Source organism: Carcharodon carcharias (assembly GCF_017639515.1).
Source record: "Carcharodon carcharias isolate sCarCar2 chromosome 36 unlocalized genomic scaffold, sCarCar2.pri SUPER_36_unloc_17, whole genome shotgun sequence".
In the NCBI taxonomy this organism is placed as follows: Eukaryota; Metazoa; Chordata; class Chondrichthyes; order Lamniformes; family Lamnidae; genus Carcharodon; species Carcharodon carcharias.
This window is the reverse complement of record NW_024470734.1, coordinates 94,347-119,237: the sequence shown is the minus strand read 5'-3', so window position 1 is coordinate 119,237 and position 24,891 is coordinate 94,347. Positions and strand designations below refer to the sequence as shown.

The window sequence follows — 24,891 nt, the reverse complement described above, 5'->3', positions numbered from 1 at the left end:
GTGTGTAAGTGTAGATGTATGTGGGTTTGTATGTGTGTAAGTGTAGATGTATGTGGGTTTGTGTGTGTGTATGTGTGTAAGTGTAGATGTATGTGGGTTTGTATTTGTGTAAGGATAGATGTATGTGGGTTTGTATGTGTGTAAGTGTAGATGTATGTGGATTTGTGTAAGTGTAGATGTATGTGGGTTTGTAAGTGTAGATGTATGTGGGTTTGTGTATATGTGTGTAAGTGTAGATATATGTGGGTTTGTGTATATGTGTGTAAGTGTAGATGTATGTGGGTTTGTGTATATGTGCGTAAGTGTAGATGTATGTGGGTTTATATGTTTGTAAGTGTAGATGTATGTGGGTTTGTGTGTGTGTATGTGTGTAAGTGTAGATGTATGTGGGTTTGTATGTGTGTAAGGATAGATGTATGTTGGTTTGTATGTGTGTGTATGTGTAGATGTATGTGGGTTTGTGAGTGTGTGTATGTGTGTAAGTGTAGATGTATGTGGGATTGTATGTGTGTAAGTGTACATGTATGTGGGTTTGTGTGTGTGTAGGTGTAGATGTACATGGGTTTGTGTGTGTGTAAGTGTAGATGTATGTGGGTTTGTGTATATGTGTGTAAGTGTAGATGTATGTGAGTTTGTGTATATGTGTGTAAGTGTAGATGTATGTGGGTTTGTGTGTTTGTAAGTGTAGATGTATGTGGGTTTGTACATGTGTAATTGTAGATGTATGTGGATTTGTGTAAGTGTAGATGTATGTGGGTTTGTATGTGTATGTGTAGATGTATGTGGGTTTGTATGTGTGTGTGTAGATGTATGTGGGTTTGTGTATATGTGTGTAAGTGTAGATGTATGTGGGTTTGTGTGTGTGTAAGTATAGACGTATGTGTGTTTGTATGTTTGTAAGTATAGATGTATGTGGGTTTGTATGTGTGTAAGTGTAGATGTATGTGGATTTGTGTGTGTGTAAGTGTAGATCTATGTGGATTTCTGTGTGGAAGTGTAGATGTATGTGGGTTTGTGTATATGTGTGTAAGTGTAGATGTATGTGGGTTTGTGTGTGTGTAAGTGTAGATGTATGTGGGTTTGTACATGTGTAATTGTAGATGTATGTGGACTTGTGTGTGTAAGTGTAGATGTATGTGGGTTTGTATGTGTATGTGTAGATGTATGTGGGTTTGTATGTGTGTGTGTAGATGTATGTGGGTTTGTGTATATGTGTGTAAGTGTAGATGTATGTGGGTTTGTGTGTGTGTAAGTATAGATGTATGTGGGTTTGTATGTGTGTAAGTATAGATGTATGTGGATTTGTGTGTGTGAGTGTAGATGTATGTGGGTTTGTGTATATGTGTGTAAGTGTAGATGTATGCTGGTTTGTGTGTGTGTAAGTGTAGACGTATGTGGGTTTGTGTGTGTGTATGTGTGTAAGTATAGATGTATGTGGGTTTGTACGTGTGTAAGGATAGATGTATGTGGGTTTGTATGTGTGTAAGTGTAGATGTATGTGGATTTGTGTAAGTGTAGATGTATGTGGGTTTGTACGTGTGTAAATGTAGATGTATGTGGGTTTGTGTATATGTGTGTAAGTGTAGACATATGTGGGTTTGTGTATATGTGTGTAAGTGTAGATGTATGTGGGTTTGTGTATATGTGTGTAAGTGTAGATGTATGTGGGTTTGTATGTGTGTGAGTGTAGATGTATGTGGGTTTGTGTGTGTATATGTGTGTAAGTGTAGATGTATGTGGGTTTGTATGTGTGTAAGGATATATGTATGTGGGTTTGTATGTGTGTGTATGTGTGTAAGCGTAGATGTATGTGGGTTTGTTTGTGTGTAAGTGTAGATGTATGTGGATTTGCGTGTGTGTAAGTGTAGATGTATGCGGGTTTGTGAGTGTGTGTATGTTTGTAAGTGTAGATGTATGTGGGATTGTATGTGTGTACGTGTACATGTATGTGAGTTTATGTGTGTGTAGGTATAGATGTATATGGGTTTGTGTGTGTGTAAGTGTAGATGTATGTGGGTTTGTGTTTATGTGTGTAAGTGTAGATGTATGTGAGTTTGTGTATATGTGTGTAAGTGTAGATGTATGTGGGTTTGTGTGTGTGTAAGTGTAGATGTATGTGGGTTTGTACGTGTGTAAGTGTAGATGTATGTGGATATGTATGTTTAAGTGTAGATGTATGTGCGATTGTATGTGTGTAAGTGTAGATGTATGTGGGTTTGTATGTGTGTAAGTGTCGATGTATGTGGGTTTGTATGTGTGTTAGTGTCGATGTATGTGGGTTCGCATGTGTGTAAGTAGATGTATGTGGGTTTGTGTGTGTAAGTGTAGATGTATGTGGGTTTGTATGTGTATGTGTAGATGTATCTGGGTTTGTATGTGTGTGTGTAGATGTATGTGGGTTTGTGTATATGTGTGTAAGTGTAGATGTATGTGGGTTTGTATGTGTGTAAGTGTAGATGTATGTGGGTTTGTATGTGTGTAAGTGTAGATGTATGTGGGATTGTATGTGTGTAAGTGTACATGTATGTGAGTTTATGTGTGTGTAGGTGTAGATGTATATGGGTTTGTGTGTGTGTAAGTGTAGATGTATGTGGGTTTGTGTATATGTGTGTAAGTGTAGATGTATGTGAGTTTGTGTATATGTGTGTAAGTGTAGATGTATGTGGGTTTGTGTGTGTGTAAGTGTAGATGTATGTGGGTTTGTACGTGTGTAAGTGTAGATGTATGTGGATATGTATGTGTAAGTGTAGATGTATGTGCGATTGTATGTGTGTAAGTGTAGATGTATGTGGGTTTGTATATGTGTAAGTGTTGATGTATGTGGGTTTGTATGTGTGTTAGTGTCGATGTATGTGGGTTTGTATGTGTGTAAGTAGATGTATGTGGGTTTGTGTGTGTGTAAGTGTAGATGTATGTGGGTTTGTATGTGTATGTGTAGATGTATCTGGGTTTGTATGTGTTTGTGTAGATGTATGTGGGTTTGTGTATATGTGTGTAAGTGTAGATGTATGTGGGTTTGTGTGTGTGTGTAAGTGTCGATGTATGTGGGTTTGTGTGTGTGTATGTGTGTAAGTATAGATGTATGTGGGTTTGTACGTGTGTAAGGATAGATGTATGTGGGTTTGTATGCGCGTAAGTGTAGATGTATGTGGGTTTGTATGTGTGTAAGTGTAGATTTATGTGGGTTTGCGTGTGTGTAAGTGTAAATGTACGTGGGTTTGTGAGTGTGTGTATGTGTGTAAGTGTAGATGTATCTGCGATTGTATGTGTGTAAGTGTAGATGTATGTGGGTTTGTATGTGTGTAAGTGTCGATGTATGTGGGTTTGTATGTGTGTTAGTGTCGAGGTATGTGGGTTTGTATGTGTGTAAGTAGATGTATGTGGGTTTGTGTGTGTGTAAGTGTAGATGTATGTGGGTTTGTATGTGTGTTAGTGTAAATGTATGTGGGTTTGTGTGTTTATGGGAGTGTAGTGTGTTTGCCTGTTATGTGCAGGACAATATAGGTTTGTTTCGATGTGTCTCACAGGATGTGGGGGGTCACTGGTTAGTCCAGCATTTATTACCCATCGCTAATCGCCCTTGTGAAGATGGTGGTGAGCTGCCTTCTAGATTAGTACCAGCGACAGTGAAAGAATGGCCAATATATTTCCAAGGCAGGGTACTGTGTGGCTTGGAGGGGAATCTGCAGCCCTTGTCCTTCTAGATGGTAGAGGTCGTGGGTTTGAAAGGGGCTGTCCAAGGAGCCTTGGTGAATTTCTGCAGTACATCCTGTAGATGGTACACACACTGCTGCTACTGTGCGTCAGTGGTGGAGGGAGTGAATGTTTAAGGTGATGGATGGGGTGCTAATCAAGCGAGTGCTTTGTCCTGGATGTTGTCAAGCTTCTTGTGCCTTGTAGATGTCGGCTCTGTGGAGTCAGGAGGTGAATTACTCACTGCAGAATTCAGTCTCTGACCCACTCTCGTAGCCACAGTATTTATATAGTGGGTCCAGTTCCTAGTCAGTGGTTACCACTAGGATATTATTGGCTCCAGGGCAGGAACAGCTTTCAGTCCCAGGTCAATGGTACCAATTGTTCATTGAAGTCAGGCTGATTTAGAATCCGACAATGAAACTGTACAGAGAAGGCCATTCAGCCCTTTGCAAGAGCTTTCCAATTAGTTACCCCACCCCTGCTCTCCAGTTAGTTACCCCGCCCCTGCTCTCCAGTTAGTTACCCCACCCCTGCTCTCCACTTAGTTACCCCACCCCTGCTCTCCACTTAGTTACCCCACCCCTGCTCTCCACTTAGTTACCCCGCCCCTGCTCTCCAATTAGACATTACCCACTCCTCCTCAACCTCCTCCGCTCTTCCCCCCGTAACCCTGCTAATTTCCCCCCTTCAGGTATTTATTCGATTTCCCCCCCATCCCCTTTTGAAAGTTTCTATTGAATCTGCTTCCGCCGCCCTTTCAGGCAGCGCCTTCCAGATCACAACAACTCGCTGTGTCAAAAAAAATTCTCCTCATCTCCTCCTCTGGTTCTCTTGCCGATTCTCTTCAATCTGTGTCCCCTCTGGTTACCCACCCTCCTGCCCAGTGGAAACAGTTTCTCCTTATTTAATCTGTCTGAACCCCTTCCTGATTTTGAACGCCTCGATTCAATCCCCCCCTTAACCTTCTCTTCCCTAAGGAGAACTATCCTAGCTTCTCCCAGTCTCTGCAGTCAAAACCTTGGAACATTGTGGGTCAGTTATAATGAATTTATACTGTCTGTGTTATATATATATATACATTAAATATTAATTAACACTGAATATAGGCATCCATTAATTTTAAACGGTTTCTATTTCTTCAATGGAAGCTAGTTGAAATGATGGGATAGGGCGTGTCCCAGTTTTCTGAGATTGATTGAGATTGTTTAATCGTTGACCTTGAACACATTCACCATGAGGAAGGCTATTAATGGAATACCGAGTCTCATCCCGCTGGAATTACACAATTCCATTGCTGCCTCTACCTGTATATTTGGGTGATTGAATCTTAGGGTCCCTGATGTATAGAAATCACGGGTGATTGTCCTGAGGTTTGAGGTAAGCAGATGTCCCTGGCTTGTTGCTGTGCCTGTAAACGGACAGCAAGGTGTCAGGATGCACTCCCGAATGCTCTGTGATTTGTTTCAGTAAACACGCATACACTGTGAGTCAGTGTTGATGTTGGGAAATGAAGGCACAGTGTTACTTTGATACTGTGACCTGCAACTGTGCGCTTGAACGTTACCGAGTGCTCCAGGCAATAAATCATCAGAGATTGCGAAATGGACCAGCCTGTCTCACTGGGGTACGGGTCCCCCTCCTTTCCTGAAGGTGCTGATTCTCACTGGGGTACAGGTCCCCCTCCTCTCCTGAAGGTGCTGACTCTCACTGGGGTACAGGTCCCAATCCCCTCCTGAAGGTGCTGACTCTCACTGGGGTACGGGTCCCCTCCTCTCCTGAAGGTGCTGATTCTCACTGGGGTACAGGTCCCCCTCCTCTCCTGAAGGCGCTGACTCTCACTGGGGTACAGGTCCCTCTCCTCTCCTGAAGGCGCTGACTCTCACTGGGGTATGGGTCCCTCTCCTCTCCTGAAGGCGCTGACTCTCACTGGGGTACAGGTCCCCCTCCTCTCCTGAAGGCGCTGACTCTCACTGGGGTACAGGTCCCCTCCTCTCCTGAAGGTGCTGATTCTCACTGGGGTACAGAGTCCCCCTCCTCTCCTGAAGGTGTTCAGTGAATGTCAGCATCTTCAATAACAATGCACTAACAGGGGGTCACTTGGTCCTGATTGTACTCCATTGGCCCACTTTGCACAGCCTGGTGAAGGGGCAGTAACCTGTACTGAAGGTACGTTCAAGATTATAATCTGTTGAGGTCACATTGGCCAGGATCTGTGGAGAGTGGAAAGGTTTAACTCATCAGGCAAGTCCACAGGGAATCTTTTCATTGATAGAATGTGTTGTGATGAGTTGTTTATTATGAAGTTTCTAGTTCTGTCAGCTCCTTCTGCCTGTCAGTGTGTGCCTGTGAGACAGGCAGTGCACAGAGCAGTGCTGGGCACTGATCCTTCCTGACGAGAGATTTAAGCTTTCATCCAACAATTACACAGCCTGTATCACCCTGTCTGTCTATCCTGCTCAGAAACACTGCTGTTATACACACTGTATGTTTCTGTGTGCATGTGTATGTGTCCACACATATTTGTGTGCGTGTATTTCTGTATGTGTGCATTTCTGTGTGTGTATGCTTTTCGATGTGTGCAATTCTGTGTGTATACATGTGCCTTTCTGTGCATGTGCATTTCTGTGTGCACATTTGTGTGTTCCAGTGCCTATGTTTGTGTGCCTGCGCGCATTTGTGTGTGTTTCTGTGTGTGTATATGCACGTTTCTGTGTGTGTGAGAGAGAGAGAGAGCTTTTCTGTATGGATGTGTGCATACGTTTCTGTGTATGTGTGTGTGCGCACACATTTGTGCGTTCCTGTGTATGTGTTTGTGTGTGTTTCTGTGCGTGTATATGTGCGTTTCTGTGTATGTGGGAGAGAGAGAGCTTTTCTGTATGGATGTGTGCATTTGTGTGTATGTTTGTGTGTGTGTGCTTTTCTCTGTGTGTGAGTATTTCTATATGTGTGTGTGTGTGTGTGTGTGCACTTCTGCATGTGATTCTGTGTGTGCATTTCTGTGCATGTGTTTCTGCATGTGTTTCTGTGTGTGTTTGCACATGTGCCTGTTAATTTGTGTGTGCGTGTTTCTGAGAGTGTGTCTGTGCATGTGTGTATCTGTGTGTCTGAGAGTGTGTCTGTGCGTGTGTGTGTCTGAGAGTGTGTCTGTGCATGTGCGTATCTGTGTGTCTGAGAGTGTGTCTGTGCGTGTGTGTGTCTGAGAGAGAGTGTGTCTGTGCGTGTGTGTGTCTGAGAGTGTGTCTGTGCGTGTGTGTGTCTGAGAGAGAGTGTGTCTGTGCGTGTATGTCTGAGAGTGTGTCTGTGCGTGTGTGTGTCTGAGAGAGAGTGTGTCTGTGCGTGTGTGTCTGAGAGTTTGTCTGTGCTTGTGTGTGTCTGAGAGAGAGTGTGTCTGTGCGTGTTTGTGTCTGAGAGTGTGTCTGTGCGTGTGTGTCTGAGAGTGTGTCTGTGCGTGTGTGTGTCTGAGAGTGTGTCTGTGCGTGTGTGTCTGAGAGTGTGTCTGTGCTTGTGTGTGTCTGAGAGAGAGTGTGTCTGCGCGCGTGTGTCTGAGAGTGTGTCTGTGCGTGTGTGTCTGAGAGTGTGTCTGTGCGCGTGTGTCTGAGAGAGTGTGTGTCTGAGAGTGTGTCTGTGCGTGTGTGTCCGAGAGTGTGTCTGTGCGTGTGTGTCTGAGAGAGAGTGTGTGTATATCTGAGAGAAAGTGTGTGTGTGTGTGTGTGTCTGTGTGTGTGTGTGTGTGTCTGAGAAAGAGTGTGTCTGTGCGTGTGTCTGGGAGAGAGTGTGTCTGTGTGTCTGGGAGAGAGGGTGTCTGTGTGTGTGTGTGTGTGTGTCTGAGAGAGAGTGTGTCTGTGTGTCTGGGAGAGAGGGTGTCTGTGTGTGTGTGTGTGTGTGTCTGAGAGAGAGTGTGTCTATGTCTGTGTATGTGTGTGTGTCTGTCTGAGAGAGAGTGTGTCTGTGTCTGTGTGTGTGTGTCTGAGAGAGGGTGTGTCTGCGTCTGTGTGTGTGTGTGTCTGAGAGAGAGTGTGTCTATGTGTGTGTGTGTCTAGGAGAGAGTGTGTCTGTGTCTGTGTGTGTGTGTGTGTCTGAGAGAGAGTGTGTCTGCGTCTGTGTGTCTGAGAGAGAGTGTGTCTATGTGTGTGTGTGTCTGGGAGAGAGTATGTCTGTGTCTGTGTGTGTGTGTCTGTCTGAGAGAGAGTGTGTCTGTGTGTGTCTGAGAGAGAGTGTGTCTGTGTCTGTCTGTGTGTGTCTGTCTGAGAGAGAGTGTGTCTGTGTCTGTGTGTGTATGTCTGTCTGAGAGAGAGTGTGTGTGTGTGTGTGTGTGTGTCTGTCTGAGAGAGAGTGTGTCTGTGTCTGTGTGTGTGTGTCTGTCTGAGAGAGAGTGTGTGTCTGTCTGAGAGAGAGTGTGTCTGTGTCTGTGTGTGTGTGTGTGTGTCTGTCTGAGAGAGAGTGTGTCTGTGTCTGTGTGTGTGTGTCTGTCTGAGAGTGTGTCTGTGTCTGTGTGTGTGTGTCTGTCTGAGAGAGTGTGTCTGTGTCTGTGTGTGTGTGTCTGTCTGAGAGAGAGTGTGTGTGTGTCTGAGAGAGAATGTGTCTGTGTCTGTGTGTGTGTGTCTGTCTGAGAGAGAGTGTGTGTGTGTCTGAGAGAGAGTGTGTCTGTGTCTGTGTGTGTGTGTGTGTGTGTGTCTGGGGGCGCATGGTGCCTCACACATGGTACCTCACACACGGTACCTCATACACAGTACCTCACACACGGTACCTCACACGCGGTACCTCACACGCGGTACGGTGAAGGTTAACGGGTTGCTTTAAACGCCTGTTCCGGCTGTTTTTCCTTTGGGCAGGTTTTACTGGGATCTTGCTATGCTGCTGCTCATGGTGGGGAATCTAATCATCCTGCCGGTGGGAATCACCTTTTTTAAGGACGAGAACACCCCTCCATGGATTGTCTTCAATGTGGTTTCGGACACCTTCTTCCTCATTGACCTGGTGTTGAACTTCCGGACAGGCATTGTGGTGGAAGACAACACCGAGATCATCCTCGACCCTCACACCATCAAGATGAAATACCTGAAGAGCTGGTTCCTGGTGGACTTTGTATCTTCCATCCCGGTCGACTACGTCTTCCTCATCGTGGACCTGGAGACCAGGGTGGATTCCGAGGTCTATAAGACAGCCAGAGCCCTGAGGATTGTGCGCTTTGCCAAGATCCTCAGCTTGCTGCGACTCCTGCGCCTCTCACGTCTCATCCGATACATCCACCAGTGGGAGGAGGTAAACCTTCGACCCCTCCAATCGCAGGAGGAGGCCATTCAGCCCATCTGTCCCGTGCCAGCTCTTTGAAAGAGCTATCCAATTAGTCCCACTACCCTTGCCCCCCCACCGCTTTGCCCCCTGTGGTCCTGACAATTTCCCCCCTTCGAGTATTTATCCGATTCCCCCCCTTTTGAAAGTTCCTATTGAATCTGCTTCCGCCGCCCTTTCAGGCAGCGCCTTCCAGATCACAACAACTCGCTGTGTAAAAACAAAAATTCTCCTCCTCTACCCCCTCTGGTTCTTTTCCCGATTCTCTTCAATCCGTGTCCCCCTCTGGTTACCGACCCTCATGCCCAGTGGAAATAGTTTCTCCTTATTTCCTCTGTCCAAACCCCCTTCCTGATTCCGAACGCCTCGATTCAATCTCCCCCTTAACCTTCTCTGGCCTGAGGAGGACTATCCCAGCTTCTCCCAGCATTACTGAAGTCCCTTATCTCTTGCTTGTTTCCCAATATTACATTGAATCATAGAATTTTACAGCACAGCAGGAGATCATTCAGCCCATGGTGCCTGTGCCGGCTCCTCGGAGGAGCTTTTCAATGAGTCCCACTGCCTCTCTGCTCTTTCCCCAAAGTCCTGCAAACGCTGTCACATTTACCAGACATCTTTTGACGATTAGGTTAATGACTAGCGCATGAATCGTTTTGAAAGGTTTACCATTCTCAGAATGAAATCCTCTTGATCTGCTCTTTAGATCTTTCACATGACCTATGATCTTGCCAGTGCGGTGGTGAGGATTGTAAACCTGATTGGCATGATGTTGCTGCTGTGTCATTGGGATGGATGTCTCCAGTTCCTTGTGCCCATGCTCCAGGATTTCCCCGAGGATTGCTGGGTCTCCATCAACCACATGGTGGTAAGCAGCAAAGGCCCAGGCACGACTGGGCGAGCCCTTTGAGAGGGGCCGGGAGGGAAGATGGAGATCAGGGCTGGGGGTGGGGGGGAGATGTGGGGGGAGACCCAGGTCCTGGAGGGGAGACTCAGGCCCTGGTGGGGGTGGAGACTTGTGCCTGGGGGTGGAGACCCAAGTCGGGGATGTGGGAGACTCAGGCCTCGGTGGGGGGTGGGGTGAAGAGGGGAGGCCCAGGGCTGTGGGGGTGGGGACTTGGGGCTGAGGGAAGACCCAAACCTTTGAGGTGTGCACCAGAAGTGGATCTGAGACATCCCTGCCTGTGGGTTTAGGGTCATCGAGGGTCTGAGGGGAGAACGTGGGGTGCATTACCACGGCATTAACCGGGACCTAGCAACAGCAGCCAGGCCAGGCCTACACATCACTCCACTCCATTGCTCTGGGTCGTTCACTCACCACACCTTCTGAAGCAACTGGCCAAGCCAGGTTCATCGGTCTCCTTCTCAGGGTAACTAGGGGTGGCTGGGTGGGAGGGGTGACCCCCTGAGGAGCTGACTTTTAATCCCAGGTTTCACTGAGACTGAACACAGGATCGGCAGAGCGAGAGCCAAGATAGAAGCTCTCCTCCTCCAGTGTGTCCCAGTATCACACTCCCCATTCCGCCCAGGATCTTCCGGGAAAGGCTGGATGAAAATCCAGTTGGCTGGGAAATACCTGGAATATTCCTGCCCAATGTCGGAAGTAGTCCAGATCACTCGAGCTCTTATCTTTTTTGTTATCCGTTCACGGGATGTGGGAGTCGCTGGCTGGGCCCAGCATTTATTGCCCATCCCTAGTTGCCCCCTTGAGAAGGTGGTGGGTGAGCTGCCTTCTTGAACCGCTGCTGTCCCTGTGGTGTGGGTACACCCACCGTGCTGTTAGGGAGGGAGCTCCAGGATTTTGACCCAGTGACAGTGAAGGAACGACCGATATATTTCCAAGTCAGGATGGTGAGTGGCTCGGAGGGGAACTTCCAGGTGGTGGTGTCCCCCATGTGTCTGCTGCCCTTGTCCTTCTAGATGGCAATGGTCGTGGGCTTGCTTCTCCTGATTATCTGCCTTTCTCTACAAGAAGATCTCCAGTCTGAGCAGAATGATGTGGAACCTCTTCTCTTCCAGAATGATTCCTGGGGGAAACAGTACTCCCACGCCCTCTTCAAGGCGATGAGTCACATGCTGTGTATTGGCTACGGTCAACAGGCTCCTAAGGGGATGACTGACGTCTGGCTAACCATGCTCAGCATGATCGTGGGGGCAACCTGCTACGCCATGTTCATCGGACACGCCACTGCCCTCATCCAGTCTCTCGATTCATCCCGACGGCAATACCAGGAGAAGGTAAGGTCCGGGCACTTAATGACAGAGAGGGAAACACTGGGGAAACACAGCAGGGCTGAGAGAGGGAGAGACGGAGACAGAGGGAAGGAGAGTGGGGAGAGAGAAAGGGGAAAGAGAGAGGGGAGAGAGAGAAAAGGGAGAGAGAGAAGGGAGAGGGATAAGGGGAGGGAGAGAGGGGAGAGAGGGAAGGGAGAGGGGGAGGGGAGAGAGAGAGAGGAGAGAGAGATGGGAAAGAGAGAGGGGAAAAAGAGAGGGGAAAGAGAGAGAGAGAAGGGAGAGGGATAAGGGGAGGGAGAGAGGGGAGAGAGGGAAAGGAGAGGGGGAGGGGAGAGAGAGAGAGGAGAGAGAGATGGGAAAGAGAGAGGGAAAAAAGAGAGGCGAAAGAGAGAGAGAGAAGGGAGAGGGAGAAGGGAGAGGGAGAAGGGAGAGGGAGAAGGGGAGAGAGAGAGAAGGGGAGAGAGAGAGATGGAAGTGAGAAGGGAGCGGGAAAGAAGGGGAGAGAGAGAAGGGGAGAAAGAGAGGGGGAGAGAGAGCGGAGAGAGAGAGGGAGCGGAGAGAGAGAGGGAGCGGAGAGAGAGAGGGAGCAGAGAGAGAGAGGGAGCGGAGAGAGAGAGGGAGCGGAGAGAGAGAGGGAGCAGAGAGAGAGAGGGAGCGGAGAGAGAGAGGGAGCAGAGAGAGAGAGGGAGCGGAGAGAGAGAGGGAGCGGAGAGAGAGAGGGAGCGGAGAGAGAGAGGGAGCAGAGAGAGAGAGGGAGCGGAGAGAGAGAGGGAGCAGAGAGAGAGAGGGAGCAGAGAGAGATAGGGGGAGAGAGAGGTGGGACAGAGGTGGGAGAAAGAGAGAGAGATGGAGAGGAAGAGAGGGAGAGTGCGAGAGCGTGAGAGACAGAGAGGGACAGGGAGAGAGGGAAAGAGAGAGAGACGAGAAGGGGGAAGGGAAAACAAAGACCAGGGTTTCGACAGCTCCTTTCCCAAAGTCAGGAAGTTCCAAAGTGATGTACAGTCAGGGAGTATTTCTGAAGTGTACTCACTGTTGTAATGTAGGAAATCCAGTAGCCAACTTGTGCACAGCAAGATCCCACAAACAGCAATATGCTAATGACCCAGATCATGTGGTTTTAGTGAGGCTTTTTGAAGGATAAATATTGCCCCTGGGCACATTGGAGAATCTCACCTCCCCTCATCCCCCACCTTCACCACCCCCCCGCAACCTCCCTCACCCCCCAAACCCCCTATATCCCCAACTACCCTCACCACCCCACCCCGCCTCATCCCCTCCCATCCCCACCCACCCCCACTCACCCCCTCACCGCTCTTCTCCCCATAGAGGCTTTGGCATCTTTTACACCCACCAGAGAGGGCAGAATGGGGGCATCGAGTTAATGTCTCATTTGGAAGATGGCACCTCTGACAGTGCGGCCCTCCCTCAGTACTGACCCTCCGACAATGCGGCACTCCCTCAGTACTGACCCTGTGACAGTGCAGCGCTCCCTCAGCACTGACCCTCCGACAGTGCGGTCCTCCCTCAGTACTGACCCTCCGACAGTGCAGCGCTCCCTCAGCACTGACCCTCCGACAGTGCGACGCTCCCTCAGCACTGACCCTCTGACAGTGCGGCGCTCCCTCAGTACTGACCCTCCGACAGTGCGGCATTCCCTCAGTACTGACCATGTGACAGTGCGGCACTCCCTCAGTACTGACCCTGTGACAGTGCGGCACTCCCTCAGTACTGACCCTGTGACAGTGCGGCGCTCCCTCAGTACTGACTGTCGTAGAGACACAGGCTGGAGCTCATTCACAGCTTCACTTAGTACACACGTGATCATCACTTACCTAATAGATACATTGCTGCATATTTAATGTCTTTTTCAAAAGAAGCGTTTAAATTACAGTCAGTGAAAGTAGTGAGTGGATAAATCAGTGAACTAATGACCCAATTATCAATCCTGACTCCTCATATATCACCACAGGCAAGAAACTTCACAGACTGAACACAGAGGGAGGAGGAGAAAGAGAGAGAGAGAGAGGCAGAGAGACAAAGAGAGAGAGAGAGAAGGGAGAAAGACTGGGGCTGCGGAAAAGAGAGAGGGAGAGAGTGAGAGACGGGGGAGAGTGTGGAGAGAGAGAGAGAGAAACAGGAGAGGGAAAGGAGAGAGAGAAATAGAGAGTGACTAGGGGTTGGGAAACGAGAAAGAAGGGGAGAGGGAGAAAGACTGAGAACAGGGAAAGGAGAGAGAGAGGGATGCAGAGTGACTGGGGGTTGGGAATGGAGAGGGAGAGAGACAGGGGAAGGACAGAGGGAGAAAGGGAGAGGTGGAAGGGTGGAGACAGAGGGAGCGGGAGAAAGATCGAGACGGAGAAGGAGTGGCTGACAAGTCCCCAGGTCCTGATGGACTTCGTCCTCGGGTCTTAAAAGGAGCGGCTAGTGAGAAAGTTGATGCTTTGGTTTTAATTTTCCAAAATTCCCTAGATTCAAGGAAGGTCCCATGAACTTGGGAAATAGCGAATGTAACTCCTTCATTCAAAAGGGTGGGAGACAGACACTACAGGCCAGTTAGCTTCTCATCTGTCACAGGGAAAGTATTAGAAGCTATTAGAGACAGAGAGGGAAGGATAGAGAGAGAGAGGGAGAGAGGGAAGGATAGAGATGGAGAGGGAGAGAGGGAAGGATAGAGAGAGAGAGGGGGAAGGATAGAGAGACAGAGAGGGAGAGAGGGAAGGATAGAGATGGAGAGGGAGAGAGGGAAGGATAGAGACAGAGAGGGAGAGCGGGAAGGATAGAGACAGAGAAGGAGAAAGGGAATGATAGAGACAGAGAGGGAGAGAGGGAAGGATAGAGACAGAGAGGGAGAGAGGGAAGGATAGAGACAGAGAGGGAGAGAGGGAAGGATAGAGATGGAGAGGGAGAGAGGGAAGGATAGAGACAGAGAGGGAGAGAGGGAATGATAGAGACAGAGAGGAGAGAGGGAAGGATAGAGACAGAGAGGGGGAGAGGGAAGGGTAGAGACGGAGAGGGAGAGAGGGAAGGATAGAGACGAAGAGGGAGAGAGGGAAGGATAGAGACGGAGAGGGAGAGAGGGAAGGAAAGAGACGGAGAGGGAGAGAGGGAAGGAAAGAGACAGAGAGGGAGAGAGGGAAGGATAGAGACGAAGAGGGAGAGAGGGAAGGATAGAGACGGAGAGGGAGAGAGGGAAGGGTAGAGACGAAGAGGGAGAGAGGGAAGGATAGAGAGAGAGAGGGGGAAGGATAGAGGGAGAGAGGGAAGGATAGAGAGAGAGAGAGAGGGAGAGAGGGAGAGAGGGAAGGATAGAGACGGAGAGGGAGAGAGGGAAGGATAGAGAGAGAGGGGGAAGGATAGAGGGAGAGGGGGAAGGATAGAGGGAGAGAGGGAAGGATAGAGAGAGAGAGGGGGAAGGATAGAGGGAGAGAGGGAAGGATAGAGGGAGAGAGAGAGAGGGAGAGAGAGGGAATGATAGAGACGGAGAGGGAGAGAGGGAAGGATAGAGACCGAGAAGGAGGGGGGGAAGGATAGAGACAGAGAGGGAGAGGGGGAATGATAGAGACAGAGAGGGAGAGAGGGAAGGATAGAGAGAGGGAGAGAGGGAAGGATAGAGAGAGGGAGAGAGGGAAGGATAGAGAGAGAGGGAGAGGGGGAAGGATAGAGATGGAGAGGGAGAGAGGGCAGGAGAGAGATGGAAAGGGAGAGAGGGAATGATAGAGACAGAGAGGGAGAGAGGGAATGATAAAGACGGAGAGGGAGAGAGGGAATGATAGAGACGGAGAGGGAGAGAGGGAATGATAGAGACGGAGAGGGAGAGGGGAAGGATAGAGACAGAGATGAAGAGACCAAGGGAAAGAGACGAGTGCTCAAAGGAGGAGAGGTAGAGGACCAGAGAGATTGACAACTCTGTGAATCTGATAGAGAAGAGAAAGCCAGAGGGTGGCAAAGAAAGCTAGGATGGAGAGCGAGAAAGAGAGAGAGATGGGGAAAGTGGGGAGAGAAACAGAGAGGGAGAAACAGAATGAGATAGATGAAGCAGAGATAGAGAGTGAAAGTTAGCAGTGCTTTCAGAGTGTGGATCACAGGTGGAGTTAGAAATGTTTGCTCCTGACCACTCTCACTCCCTGTCCCCATCCACACCACCCGGGAATGTGAAAGATAATGTGTACCAGCTAACTTCAGGCCACCGAGTGAGAAATCTTGCTCTTTGTGTATAGTACAAGCAAGTGGAACAGTACATGTCCTTCCACAAGCTGCCAGCGGAAATGCGCCAACGAATCCACGAATACTACGAGCACCGTTATCAGGGGAAGATGTTTGAGGAAGAGAATATTCTGGGAGAGCTCAGCGTCCCTCTGAGAGAGGTGAGTGATCACAAGATATCTCATTCCCACGGTAAAGTACATCCCAACAAGAAAGAAAAATTCCTATGGGAGGATCCACCATCTGTGGTTAACGAAAAACAACTTAAAGGTAGTATCAAACTTCAAGAAAAAACAGATAATTGCGCAAAGATGGGTGGCAGGTCAGAAGTTTGGACAGAATAAAAATAACAGCCAAGAATGACTAAAAGATTATTAAGGAATGGGCGGGTTGTCTTATGAGCAAAGGTTGGACAGGTTGGGTTTGTATCCGCTTGAGTTTAGAAGAGTAAGAAGCGACTTGATTGAAACATATAAGATCCTGAGGGGTCTTGACAGGGGGGATGTGGAGAGGAAGTTTCCTCTTGTGGGAGGATCTGGAACTTGGTCCCACTGCTTGAAAATAAGGCATCACCCATTTAAGACAGAGATGAGGAGGAACCTTTTCTCTCAAAGGATGATTTGGAACTCTCTTCAACAAAAGGTGGTAGAAGCAAAGTCCCTGAATATTTTTAAGGCAGAGCTAGATACGTTCTTGTGAAGCTAGAGGGTGAAGGTTATTGAGGTAGGTGGGAATGTGCACTTGAGGTTCCAATCCAATCAGCTATGGTCTTGTTGAATGGCAGTACAGGCTTGAGGGGCTGAGTGGCCTAGTCCTGCTCCTAATTCATACGTTTGTACATGGAAAATCCCTGGCTCACTATCAGTGTTATATCAGTAAACCCCCGGGTCACTGTCGGTGTTATATCAGTAAACCCCCGGGTCACTGTCGGTGTTATATCAGTAAACCCCCCGGGTCACTGTCGGTGTTATATCAGTAAACCCCCGGGTCACCGTCGGTGTTATATCAGTAAACCCCCTGGTCACTGTCAGTGTTATATCAGGAAACCCCCGGGTCACTGTCGATGTTATATCAGTAAACCCCCGGGTCACTGTCGGTGTTATATCAGTAAACCCCCGGGTCACTGTCGGTGTTATATCAGTAAACCCCCCGGGTCACTGTCGGTGTTATATCAGTAAACCCCCAGGTCACTGTCGGTGTTATATCAGTAAACCCCCGGGTCACTGTCGGTGTTATATCAGTAAACCCCCGGGTCACTGTCGGTGTTATATCAGTAAACCCCCTGGTCACTGTTGGTGTTATATCAGTAAACCCCTGGGTCACTGTCGGTGTTATATCAGTAAACCCCTCTCGTTCTGTGTTACTTGGTTTTAATATTTCTGATAGTAAACTTGTTCACCGTTACTCATAACTTTTACCTGTCTTTCCACCAGGAAATTGTTAACTTCAATTGCCGGAACCTCGTTGCTACGATGCCTCTATTTGCCAATGCTGACCCCAATTTTGTCACTGCCATGCTAACCAAGCTTCGTTTCGAAGTCTTTCAACCTGCTGACTACATCGTGCGTGAGGGCACAGTTGGCAAGAAGATGTATTTCATCCAGCACGGAGTGGTCAGCATCCTAACCAAAGGCAGCAAGGAGACCAAGCTGTCTGACGGCTCCTACTTTGGAGGTAAAGGAGATCTTCCCCATCAACGGTCCCACTTTACCCCTCTCTCACCCCCCATTTCAATCCCAAACTGTGGGCACCCAGCTATCAGCTCAGAAACCTCCATAGTCAGAAAGACATGGGGACAGGATACCCCGATGGGAGTTTAAAAGATTCAGTTACCATTTAACGGGCATTGGATTGAGGGTTTAATGTGATGTCACGCTATTGTTTTCACCTGTAGTCTGCTTGTGTGAGAGACCGAGGGAGTGAGAGACAGGCAGATAGAGAGAGGGACAGAGAGAGGGAGAGAGACAGAGAGAGAGAGTGAGAGAGACAGAGAGAGAGAGCGAGAGACAGACAGACACAGAGAGAGACAGAGAGGAACAGAGAGAGAGAGAGACATACAAACATATGAAATAGGAACAGGACTAGGCCATTCGGCCCCTCAAGCCATTCAGTAAGATCATGGCTGACCTGTTTCCGTTTTGGATTCCACATTCCCATCTACCCCCAATAACCTCTGATTCCCTTGCCTAACAAGAATCTATCTACCCCCACCTTAAAAATACTCAATAACCCCGCCTCCACCATCTTCGGAGGCAGAGAGTTCCAAAGTCACACAACCCTCTGAGAGAAAAAAAATTCTCCTCATCTCTGGCCTAAAAGGGTGACCCCTAATTTTAAATCAGTGCCCCCCTAGTTCTGGACTCACCCACAAGAGGAAACATCCTTTCCATGTCCACCTTGTCAAGGCCGTTCAGGATCTTATATACTTCAATCAAATCACCCCTCACTCTTCTAAACTCCAGTGGAAACAAGCCCAGTCTGTCCAACCTTTCCTCATCAGACAACCCACTCATTCCAGGTATCAATCTAGTAAACCTCCTCTGAACCGCCTCCAACGCATTTACATTCTTCCTTAAATAAGGAGACTAAAACTGCACACGATATTCAAGATGTGGTCTCACCAGTGCCCTGTATAACTGAAGCATAACATCCTTACTTTTATGTTCAATCCCTCTCATAATAAAGGATAGCATTCCATTAGCCTTCCTACTTACTTGCTGTACCTGCATACTAACTTTTTGTGACTCATGCACTAGGACACCCAGATCCCTCTGCACCTCAGAATTCTGCAGCCATTCTCCATTGAAGTAATACACTGACAGAGAGAGGGGGCCACACAGAGAGAGTGAGAGAGTGAGGGGGACAGAGAAGAGTGAGAGGGACAGAGGGATAGAGAGAGAGGCAGAGAGAGAGAGAGAGAAAGACAAAGAAAGAGAGGCAGAGAGTGAGAGAGTGAGAGGGACAGAGAGACGGGGAGAGAGACACAAAGAGAGAGGGGGACAGAGAAAGAGATAGAGTGAGTGAGCAAAAGACAGAAAGGGAGAGGTAGAGAGAGAGATAGAGAAGGGCAGAGAGAGAGAAGGGGGGACAAAGAGAGAGATAGTGAGAGAAGGACAGAGAGGGAGAGAGAGACAGAGAAAGAGAGCAGGAACAGAGGGAAGGAGAGAGAGAGAGAGAGAGACAGAGATGGAGAGGCAGAGAGAGAGCGAGAGGGACAGACAGATGGATGGACAGAGAGAGCGAGAGGGACAGAGAGACCGAGAGGGACAGAGAGAGAGCGAGAGAAACAAAGAGAGAGAGACAGGGAGTGAGAGAGTGAGAGGGACAGAGAGATGGATGGACAGAGAGAGAGGGAGAGGGACAGAGAGATGGATGGACAAAGAGAGAGGGAGAATGAGAGACAGAGAGAGAGGGACAGAGAGAGAGGTAGAGAGAGGGAGAGATAGAGGGGGTGACAGAGAGAGGAAGAGAGAGATACAGAGAGGGGCACAGAGAGAGAGAAAGGGAGGTAGGTAGAGAGTGAGAGAGAGAGGCAGAAGGAGGAAGACAGAGAGAGATGGAGACAGGAAGACAGAGAGAGAGAGAGAGAGAGACAGAGAAGAAACAGAAGGATAGAGAGAATGAGTGTGGGATGGGGCAAAGTGAAAGAGAGTTGGATAGAGAGAGAGAGAGATGGACACAGAGAGAGAGACGGATGGGGGCATAGAGGGAAGGAGGCAGAGAGAGAGATGAGGGAGAGAGAGAGAAGAGAGGGTGACAGAGAGGAAGAATGACAGCGGTTGGCAGAGAAGGGAGGCAGAGAAAGAAAGAGAGGGAGGGAGAGCAAAACAGGTACAGAGAGACAGACAAACAGACAGAGAGATAGAGTGTGACAGACTGACACAGAGTGAGCCAGAGACAGAGAGACGGAGAGAGAGACTGAGAGGGAGAGAGACTGAAACAGAGTGGGACACAGACAGAGGAACTGAGAGGGAGAGAGACTGAGAAAGAGTGCAACAGAGTCTGAGAGGGTTAGGGAGATAAAGGGGAATCAGCCAGGGTTCCTGCTCCTGATCACTGTCCAGTGACCCTGGGTTAGAGAGAGAGGGGAAATCAGCCAGGGTTCCTGCTCCTGATCACTGTCCAGTGATCCCTGGGTTAGAGAGAGAGGGGAAATCAGCCAGGGTTCCTGCTCCTGATCACTGTCCAGTGACCCCTGGGTTAGAGAGAGAGGGGAAATCAGCCAGGGTTCCTGCTCCTGATCACTGTCCAGTGACCCCTGGGTTAGGGAGAGAGCGGAAATCAGCCAGGGGTCCTGCTCCTGATCACTTTCCAGTGATCCCTGGGTTAGAGAGAGAGGGGAAATCAGCCAGGGTTCCTGCTCCTGATTACTGTCCAGTGACCCCTGTGTTAGAGAGAGGGGAAATCAGCCAGGATTCCTGCTCTCGATCACTGTCCAGTGACTCCTGGGTTAGAGAGAGAGGGGAAATCAGTCAGGGTTCCTGCTCCTGATCACTGTCCAGTGATCCCTGGGTTAGAGAGAGGGGAAATCAGCCAGGGTTCCTGCTCCTGATCACTTTCCAGCGACCCTGGGTTAGATAGAGGGGAAATCAGCCAGGGTTCCTGCTCCTGATCACTGTCCAGTGACCCCTGGGTTAGGGAGAGAGCGGAAATCAGCCAGGGGTCCTGCTCCTGATCACTTTCCAGTGATCCCTGGGTTAGAGAGAGAGGGGAAATCAGCCAGGGTTCCTGCTCCTGATTACTGTCCAGTGACCCCTGTGTTAGAGAGAGGGGAAATCAGCCAGGATTCCTGCTCTCGATCACTGTCCAGTGACTCCTGGGTTAGAGAGAGAGGGGAAATCAGTCAGGGTTCCTGCTCCTGATCACTGTCCAGTGATCCCTGGGTTAGAGAGAGGGGAAATCAGCCAGGGTTCCTGCTCCTGATCACTTTCCAGCGACCCTGGGTTAGATAGAGGGGAAATCAGCCAGGGTTCCTGCTCCTGATCACTGTCCAGTGACCCCTGGGTTAGGGAGAGAGCGGAAATCAGCCAGGGGTCCTGCTCCTGATCACTTTCCAGTGATCCCTGGGTTAGAGAGAGAGGGGAAATCAGCCAGGGTTCCTGCTCCTGATCACTGTCCAGTGACCCCTGTGTTAGAGAGAGGGGAAATCAGCCAGGATTCCTGCTCTCGATCACTGTCCAGTGACTCCTGGGTTAGAGAGAGAGGGGAAATCAGTCAGGGTTCCTGCTCCTGATCACTGTCCAGTGATCCCTGGGTTAGAGAGAGGGGAAATCAGCCAGGGTTCCTGCTCCTGATCACTTTCCAGCGACCCTGGGTTAGATAGAGGGGAAATCAGCCAGGGTTCCTGCTCCTGATCACTGTCCAGTGACCCCTGGGTTAGAGAGAGAGGGGAAATCAGCCAGGGTTCCTGCTCCTGATCACTGTCCAGTGACCCCTGGGTTAGAGAGAGGGGAAATCAGCCAGGGTTCCTGCTCCTGATCACTGTCCACTGACCCCTGGGTTAGAGAGAGGGGAAATCAGTCAGGGTTCCTGCTCCTGATCACTGTCCAGTGATCCCTGGGTTAGAGAGAGAGGGGAAATCAGCCAGGGTTCCTGCTCCTGATCACTGTCCAGTGATCCCTGGGTTAGAGAGAGAGGGGAAATCAGCCAGGGTTCCTGCTCCTGATCACTGTCCAGTGATCCCTGGGTTAGAGAGAGAGGGGAAATCAGCCAGGGTTCCTGCTCCTGATCACTGTCCAGTGACCCTCGGGTTAGAGAGAGGGGAAATCAGCCAGGGTTCCTGCTCCTGATCACTGTCCAGTAATCCCTGGGTTAGAGAGAGAGGGGGAAATCAGCCATTGTGGTTTGGCAGCTGTTGAAGGGAGTGGGGGTGGGATTCGGGGTTGGTTTGTGCAGGGAAACTCTGGACTGGACTGACTCATAGGGGCAGCTTCCAGGGTGCTTGGGTGACCCAGCCCCTGAGACACTCGACCTGCTGAGGGAAGTACAAAGCTGGCTGGGGTTTGGTGGGGGGGCGGGGGGGGGCAGATAGGACTGGAGCATGAAAAGAGGATACACTTTGGAGTTGCACAATTGGCCGGGGGCATCCTCAGCTGGTGTTAGAATTGGGAATGCTTTGTTTGAAACACTCTGCTCTTTCCCTCTCAGAGATCTGTCTGTTAACCCGCGGCAGGAGAACAGCTAGTGTCCGAGCTGATACTTACTGCAGACTCTACTCACTGTCTGTCGATCATTTTAACGAGGTGTTGGAGGAGTACCCCATGATGCGGAGAGCCTTTGAAACCGTGGCAATGGACCGACTCACCAGGATAGGTAGGTGGTGAGGGAGAGAGTGATGGAGAGGCATAGAGAGAGAGAGAGAGAGAGATGGGGAGAGAGGGCAGATAGAGAGAGAGAGAGAGAGAGAGGCAAAAGGGAGGAGAGGGAGAGAGAGAAAAGTGAGCATGAGAGGGAGAGAGAGGTAGAGAGAAGGGGGTGGGAGAGGGGGAGACAGAGAAGGATGGAGAGAGAGGGAGGGAGAGAAAGATGGAGGGAGATGGAGAAACAGGAAGAGGCAGAGGAGGTGAGAGAGAGGGAGAGGGAGGGAGAGAGATAAAGGGAACAGGAGGAGAGAGAAAAAGAGATGGAGAAAGAGAGAGATACAGACTAAGAGAGGGAGAGAGATAAGGAGAAATGGGGAGGGAGGGAGCGAGTTAGAGGAAGATCGGGTCAAAGAGAGAGACAGAGAGAGAGAGATAGACAGAGAGATGAGAGAGTTAGAGAGAGAGAGAGATTGAAAGATAGAGAAAGGGAGAGCAGGCTTCCCGGAACCGGGAGGCTCAGAATCGGAGGGAACAAGACGACAATAACATGCATTTGAGGGGCTCTTCAACGGTGCAAAGGAGGGCTTACAGTTTGACCACCTCCCTCACATGAACAAGACAAAGTGACAGGAGGGACATCACTCAGTAACAGCACACTCACACAATCACACAACAGGAGGAGAATCACTCCGTAACAGCACACTCACACTACCACACAACAGGAGGGACATCACTAAGTAACAGCACACCCAAATTCCCAAAAAACAGGAGGGACATCACTCAGTAACAGCACACTCACACTCCCACACAACAGGAGGGACATCACTCAGTAACAGCACACTCACACTCCCAAACAACAGGACGGACATCATTCAGTAACAGCACACTCACAAACCCACACAACAGGACAGACATCATTCAGTAACAGCAAACTCACACACCCACACAACAGGACGGACATCAATCAGTAACAGCACACTCATACTCCCACACAACAGGAGGGACATCACTCAGTAACAGCACACTCACACTCCCACACAACAGGACAGACATCATTCAGTAACAGCACACTCACACTCCCATACAACAGGAGGGACATCCCTCAGTAATAGCAAAGTCAAACTCCCACACAGCAGGAGGGACATCACCCAGTAACAGCACACTCACACTCCCACACAACAGGAGGGACATTATTAAGTAAAAGCACATTCACATTCCCACAAACAGGAAGGGAATCACTCAGTAACAGCACACTCACACTCCCACACAACAGGAGGGACATCACTCAGGAATAGCAAACTCACACTCCCACACAACAGGAGGGACATCACTCAGTAACAGCTCGCTCACACTCCCACACAACAGGAGGGACATCACTCAGTAACAGCACACTCCAACTCCAACACAACAGGAGGGACATCACTCAGTAACAGCAGACTCCCACTCCAACACAACAGGAGTGACATCACTCAGTAAAAGCTCACTCCCACTCCAACACAACAGGAGGGAGATCACTCAGTAACAGCACACTCACACTCCCACACAACAGGAGGGACATCACTCAGTAACAGCACACTCACACTCCCACACAACAGGAGGGACATCACTCAGTAACAGCACACTCACACTCCCACACAACAGGAGGGATATCACTCAGTAACAGCACACTTCCACTCCCACACAACAGGAGGGACATCACTCAGTAACAGCACACTCACACTCCCACACAACAGGAGGGACATCACTCAGTAACACCACACTCACACTCACACGCAATAGGAGGGACATCAGTCAGTAACAGCACACTCACATCAAACACAACAGAAGGGACATCACTCAGTAACAGCACACACACATTCCCACACAACAGGAGGGACATCACTCAGTAACAGCACACTCACACTCCCACACAACAGGAGGGACATCACTCAGTAACAGCACACTCACACTCCCACACAACAGGAGGGACATCACTCAGTAACAGCACACTCACACTCCCACACAACAGGAGGGACATCACTCAGTAACAGCACACTCACACTCCCACACAACAGGAGGGACATCACTCAGTAACAGCACAATCTCACTCCCACACAACAGGAGGGATATAAACCAGTAACAGCACACTCATACTCCCACACAATAGGAGGGACATCATTCAGTAACAGCACACTCACACACAACAGGATGGACATCACTCAGTAACAGCACACTCACACTCCCACACAACAGGAGGGACATCACTCAGTAACAGCACGCTCACAATCACACAACAGGAGAGATATAACTCAGTAACAGCACACTCACACTCCAATAACAGGAGGGACATCACACAGGAACAGCACACTCTCACTACCACACAGCAGGAGGGGACTCACTCAGTAACAGCACAATCACACACAACAGGAGGGACATCACTCAGTAACAGCACACTCACACTCCCACACAACAGGAGGGACATAACCCAGTAACAGCACACTCATACTCCCACACAATAGGAGGGACATCATTCAGTAACAGCACACTCACACACAACAGGAGGGACATCACTCAGTAACAGCACACTCACAATCCCACACAACAGGAGAGATATAACTCAGTAACAGCACACTCACACTCTCACACAACAGGAGGGACATAACACAGTAACAACACACCCTCACTCCCACACAGCAGGAGGGAACTCACTCAGTAACAGCACAATCACACACAACAGGAGGGACATACCTCAGTAACAGCACACTCACACTACCACACAACAGGAGGGACATCACTCAGTACAGCACACTGACATTCCCACACAACAGGAGGGACATCACTCAGAAACAGGACACTCACACTCCCACACAACAGGACGGACATCATTCAGTAACAGCACACTCACAACCCCACACAACAGGATGGACATCATTGAGTAACAGCACACTCAAACAACCACACAACAGGAGGGACATCACTCAGTAAAAACACGCTCATACTCCCACACAACAGGAGGGACGTCACTCAGTAACAGCACACTCATACTCCCACAGAACAGGAGGGACATCACTCAGTAACAGCACACTGACACTCACTCACAACAGGAGGGACATCACTCAGTAACAGCACACTCACACTCCCACACAACAGGAGGGACATCACTCAGTAACAGCACACTCACACT

The 24,891-nt window shown here is 49.3% G+C and overlaps 1 protein-coding gene across 1 annotated transcript in view; it reads left to right on the top strand.

The window, feature by feature from the left end:
- LOC121274409 (potassium/sodium hyperpolarization-activated cyclic nucleotide-gated channel 4-like) overlaps positions 1-21,738 on the top strand; it is a gene marked incomplete at its 3' end in the record, with an annotated part of 68,656 nt that extends 46,918 nt beyond the window's left edge. The window contains 6 exon segments of the mRNA XM_041181716.1: positions 8,529-8,958; positions 9,695-9,856; positions 11,008-11,226; positions 15,441-15,587; positions 16,860-17,100; positions 21,574-21,738. Of these exon segments, the coding sequence (XP_041037650.1) occupies positions 8,529-8,958; positions 9,695-9,856; positions 11,008-11,226; positions 15,441-15,587; positions 16,860-17,100; positions 21,574-21,738 (1,364 nt within the window).
- Positions 21,739-24,891: the final 3,153 nt, after the last annotated feature.